General features: G+C 36.2%; 1 protein-coding gene across 1 annotated transcript; it reads right to left on the bottom strand.

Annotated features, from left to right (window-relative positions):
• Positions 1 to 416: 416 nt before the first annotated feature.
• LOC131314915 (probable LRR receptor-like serine/threonine-protein kinase At1g56140) lies at positions 417 to 3,972 on the bottom strand. Its single transcript, XM_058343890.1, has 6 exons — positions 3,861 to 3,972; positions 3,685 to 3,756; positions 3,502 to 3,567; positions 2,552 to 2,605; positions 1,831 to 1,904; positions 417 to 875 (listed from the first exon to the last, which is right to left on the bottom strand). The coding sequence occupies exons 1-6, from the start codon at positions 3,896 to 3,898 to the stop codon at positions 460 to 462; spliced, it is 720 nt and encodes a 239-aa protein (XP_058199873.1). The 5' UTR covers positions 3,899 to 3,972; the 3' UTR covers positions 417 to 459.
• Between the last annotated feature and the right edge of the window lie 535 nt (positions 3,973 to 4,507).

Here is a 4,507-nt window from a genome sequence, read left to right as displayed (position 1 = left end):
TCCCAATTCTCTAATCAGTTTCCAAAACTTAATCGCTTTCTAGTTAGTTTTAGTTTACTCAAATCAAAATCCAACTTCCATTTGCTTTTTGAATGAAGTTTAGACATTGATTGGAATTCGGAAGTACAATAGCTTTTTACTACCCGATCTCGAACTTAACCGCTGTTCTTCGGAATAATAGCTATTTCTTTATTTTATAAATTATATTTTTGTTACGAAAATAACAGACCAAAGGATAAAATCATCAGCTGGGGCATGCGAATCTTCCCTATATGTTTTCTCTGTAATCTGCCTAATGAAGACATGTACCACCTTTTCTTTAGCCGCCCTTTTTAAAGGACTACGTGGCCACAGTAGGGAAGTTCTGTGGCAAATCTTTTCACGAACACCATTGTAATGGAAGGTATGCCTTCTTTGTTCTTTGTAGTTATTTTTTCTTTCAAAAAAAGATTAGGACTATCAAAAAGAAAAAAAAACCAATTGTGATAATGCGGCACTGACCTGGATGTATATATCAAAAACACGCCTTCCATGACTTTTCCAAGATGGGGGATCTAAGAATGCTGTCTCTGCAAACTCGAGAGTCACATTGTAATTACCATTCTCAAGTCCCAGTCCAAAATATCTTAGTGATCCTGGTGATATTCGTGCTGTCTGTAACAGCTCCGAATCCAAAGTATTGAACTGAATTGAAGAGAAACTCGTATACTGGGGATCGTTTAGCTCGTTGAAGTGCCCGACATTACTAACTGCCCACCTTTTTGTACTAGCCTCGTAATAAGTAGCTGGACCAAGAGTCTCGCTATCCCGCTCATATACAATCTGACTACTAGATGTTATCTCTGGACCACCACAATTAATCGCAAAGTCAGAATCTGCAAACCATCGGGGAAGAGGAATTCATCAGATTATAGTTCAAAAAGGTGCACCAGAAAAAAAGAAAAAACAGCCACATCTCCTTGATCATGTGATGCATCTTATGGGTTTAATGAACTTCTAGAAGTGGGAATTACACTTTATGAAGACAAATTTGACTTCGCTGCATTTTACATGCGAAGTTTTGACATTAACAAGGAAAGGAATTTCTCACTTCATCTGACAAGTATAAAATTGTCACCTTGAAAGACAAAGAAGAAAAAGAAGAAGAAGAAGAAGGAGGAGGCTTCTTATGGCCTTTCATTGGCAAAGGGCATTGTAAGATTGGAACTCAAAAAATAGGCCATTGACTAGCAACATCCATTGGTGGAAATAAAAGCAGAAAAAATGGTGAAGGAGCATTAAATAAATCCACATAGGCTTCAAATCTCAGAGGTAGTACGACAATGAAACTCAATCCAGTGGACTCCAAAAAAATTAACCGCATGAAAGGATTTTGCATGACCACATACACAACAGTACACAGTAAACCAAAATCAATATCAAACTATGTAACACCCCACCATGTATGGCCCATTCCCACGTATCAAGAGGCAATCAAAACAACACCGAATAAGGTGTACAGATGCACACATAGAGAGCGCATGGTAACATAAAACAATGGAATGAACAGAAGTTACGAGACTTGGATTGACTTAGGACCTTTACGAACTGAAGCTCTAATACCATCAAGTCACCAATTATTCCAAAAGCTTAAACAATTAGGAAAAGGGCCCAGCATTGTGTACCAAGTCAGCTAACAGTTACCAGTCTAAGTTGACCTACTTTTAGAATTATTAAAAGGATTTGATGATTCAAAGAACACTAAACTCAAAGATCCTCTTTCCAGCATCATAGACTTTATGTGTCCCGTCTCAGAATAAAGGGTAAGGGGAGGTTCTAAATTGCACTTACACTTAGGAGAACTGTGAATATCTCCAAGGCAGGGAAGATTCTCTAGAATACAGTCAAATCCTGTAGCCATAACACTGTATGCAGAAGAAGAATGGATATTGATTAATGCAAGTTGAATTTGCCACATAATTAACGCAATTGCTTGGGAGTGGAATGAGTGATTAATTAATAATATTTGAGACCTCTCCACTCATTCCAATTGGTTTTGAGATGGATATAAAATTTCTACAGAATGCTTCCAAAGTTGTCTAGTTAACTTCTTACATAGGCCCCATTTGCTGGACTTCTAACAATCAGTTTACACAAATCACAACGCAAAATTTTCATCTGTAGTTTAGAAAGTGAAAAACATATGGCAGCCAATTTCATCAAGGGTCCGGTCCCATTACACAAGAACACTGAATATAAGAAAGGGACACAAAAACTAAGCGGTAAATCTCATTCAGCTGAGTACAAAAATTGTGGGTGAAGAAATAAACTGTAGAATTCAGACATGGTATCTGATATCAGAACAACTTGAAAAATATCCGTTTTCCGTTTACATTTAGGAATTAGTATCATACATGCTCTAAAGCTGACAAACTTGTGCATTAACAGCTCCATAATCATGCTGTTCAACACTCGAATTGTATATAGGAAATTACACAACTTTCTTTTTGTATCACTAAATGTTCAGAGACCACAGAATACCATTAAAAACATACAACACAGAGAGAATCACCTGTTGTTCGCCCAAGATGGAATTGCCGGCGATAATTGATTGTATGACACATCTCTGCAGGAAACGACATAATGGGGATGCTTAGTTGAGATTTTCGTTCTACTGAGAACCGATAAATTGTTCAGTCTTACATTTGACTGTTGAAGCCTCAGATGTCATCATCAGCTTACATATCAGTATACTACCATGACAGCATGAATCAAGATTTCCATTTCCCAAACACTTCTTTACGATACAGGTTCAAGGGTAGAGGTATGTAGGGGCCTGGGGGGCTCCGGCTCCCCAAGCGTCCGAGTTTTAAAATTTTCCTTTTATATATACCGGATTGTGAATATTATTGATAATTACTCGTGTACAGTTATATACCAGATAATCTTAATAATTTTGCTTCAATTAGATTAAAAATTGGTTATTTTACATTCTCATTTATCAATTTCTTTCGTAAATAAAAAATAAACACGTGACAGTTGAAATAGCCTAAAAAATCATTTCAATAAAAATATAATAAGTATACGTTCCGATAAAAATATATAAATGTTAAGCTGGCCCCCTGGTATCAAAATCCTAGCTCCGCTACTGTACAAGTTCTCATATTTGTGCGCCAAAACATATTAGCAAAGATGCGCATTAACATTATTTTTTTTTTCCAAGCAACGAATGATGGACATGTTGGCAATCCTACTTGTTTCCTTTTTACGTCTAAAGGAACTATCAATACAAACAATGCGGCCTTAAAGTTATAAACAATTTACTCCACAATGATTCGCCCAAAATTGAACCTATACAATTTAATAAGTAATCAAATCATATTACTGTACAGTAGTGGGTTATGCTTCTGAAATCATCTAACCCATGACATTCTAGGAACTCTACATAATGACCATAAACGTCCATGTACCACCTGCATACAATCTCCTTGAACTATGAATGGTTATGTAAGACTGACTTACATATGCAGAAGAGAAGGACTCTTTAGCGCGGGAGGAGTTCCATTCAATTTATTATTCCCAAGAAACCTGAACATACACGAACTAGTTCAACTCATAAACATTCATATTTTCTAAAATGCATGCTTTTAGAAAAAAAAACATTGCACAACTTGTTTATCAGAAGTAAGAGAGAATGTTTATTACAAGTATAAGAGAGAGCTCGAATTGAAGAGAGAATCTGGAATTGGTCCAGTTAAATTGTTAAAGCTCAAATCCCTGAAAATTAGACAGAACATGGTTGTTACAAGTTAGATTTAAAACGTTAAAAACTAGACGTTTACGTTTTCTTCATAAAGAGATGTTGACCCATGCTCATCAACCTGATTATCAACTGCCAAACTTTTAGGTTGAAACGCATGGAAGCTGATGGTATAACTTACAGTTGAGACAAATTCTGATAATCACCAATATTGGAGGGCATAGTACCAGAAATATGGTTATTCCTCAAAATTCTGCCAGGCGAGAAACCACCGAGTTACGTTAAGTTTTGTAAAAAAATAATAGAGGATCATGAAGACGAAAATATTTCAATATTGATTGTCAACTATAACAGTGTTTGTTGCCTTACAAGATACTTAGAGACCAGTTCCCTATGAATTCAGGACGCTAAGCTTTGACCAGTTCCCTATGAATTCAGGTATGCTCCTTGTGAGGTCATTATCTGAACCCAACCTGAAATCCTCAAAAAAAATTCTTTCTTGATCACAAAAACAATTACTACTATTAAAAACATGTTCAAGTTTACCAGATAAGACAAAGGATAAGCCAGAAAACTCTTACACTATTTGCAGGTTTTGTAGAGCAGCAAATGTAAATGGAATAGCTCCACTAACTCCAGAACTGTGGAAGAAGCTATCAAGGTGGAGAATTATGTAAGTATGATGCTCGACCTTTTTGCATGCAATGCCAGCCTTATAGAGGTTACAGTTTACAGGCCTTAAAACTTTATGATGTTAATAATGTGAAG

Source organism: Rhododendron vialii, chromosome 1a (genome assembly GCF_030253575.1).
Source record: "Rhododendron vialii isolate Sample 1 chromosome 1a, ASM3025357v1".
NCBI lineage: Eukaryota > Viridiplantae > Streptophyta > Magnoliopsida > Ericales > Ericaceae > Rhododendron > Rhododendron vialii.
Note: the sequence above shows the minus strand (reverse complement) of the source record. Positions and strands in the feature narration are given on the sequence as shown.

Excerpts from the sequence above, each read along its gene's own strand:
- LOC131314915 (XM_058343890.1), bottom strand. The coding sequence starts at position 3,898 with ATGCGTTTCAACCTAAAAGTTTGGCAGTTGATAATCAG. Across the intron at positions 3,568-3,684 it reads TCGAGCTCTCTCTTATACTT|GTTTCTTGGGAATAATAAAT; the intron begins GTAATAAACATT and ends GTGTATGTTCAG. Across the intron at positions 1,905-2,551 it reads CCATCTTGGGCGAACAACAG|TGTTATGGCTACAGGATTTG; the intron begins GTGATTCTCTCT and ends TTCTGCATACAG.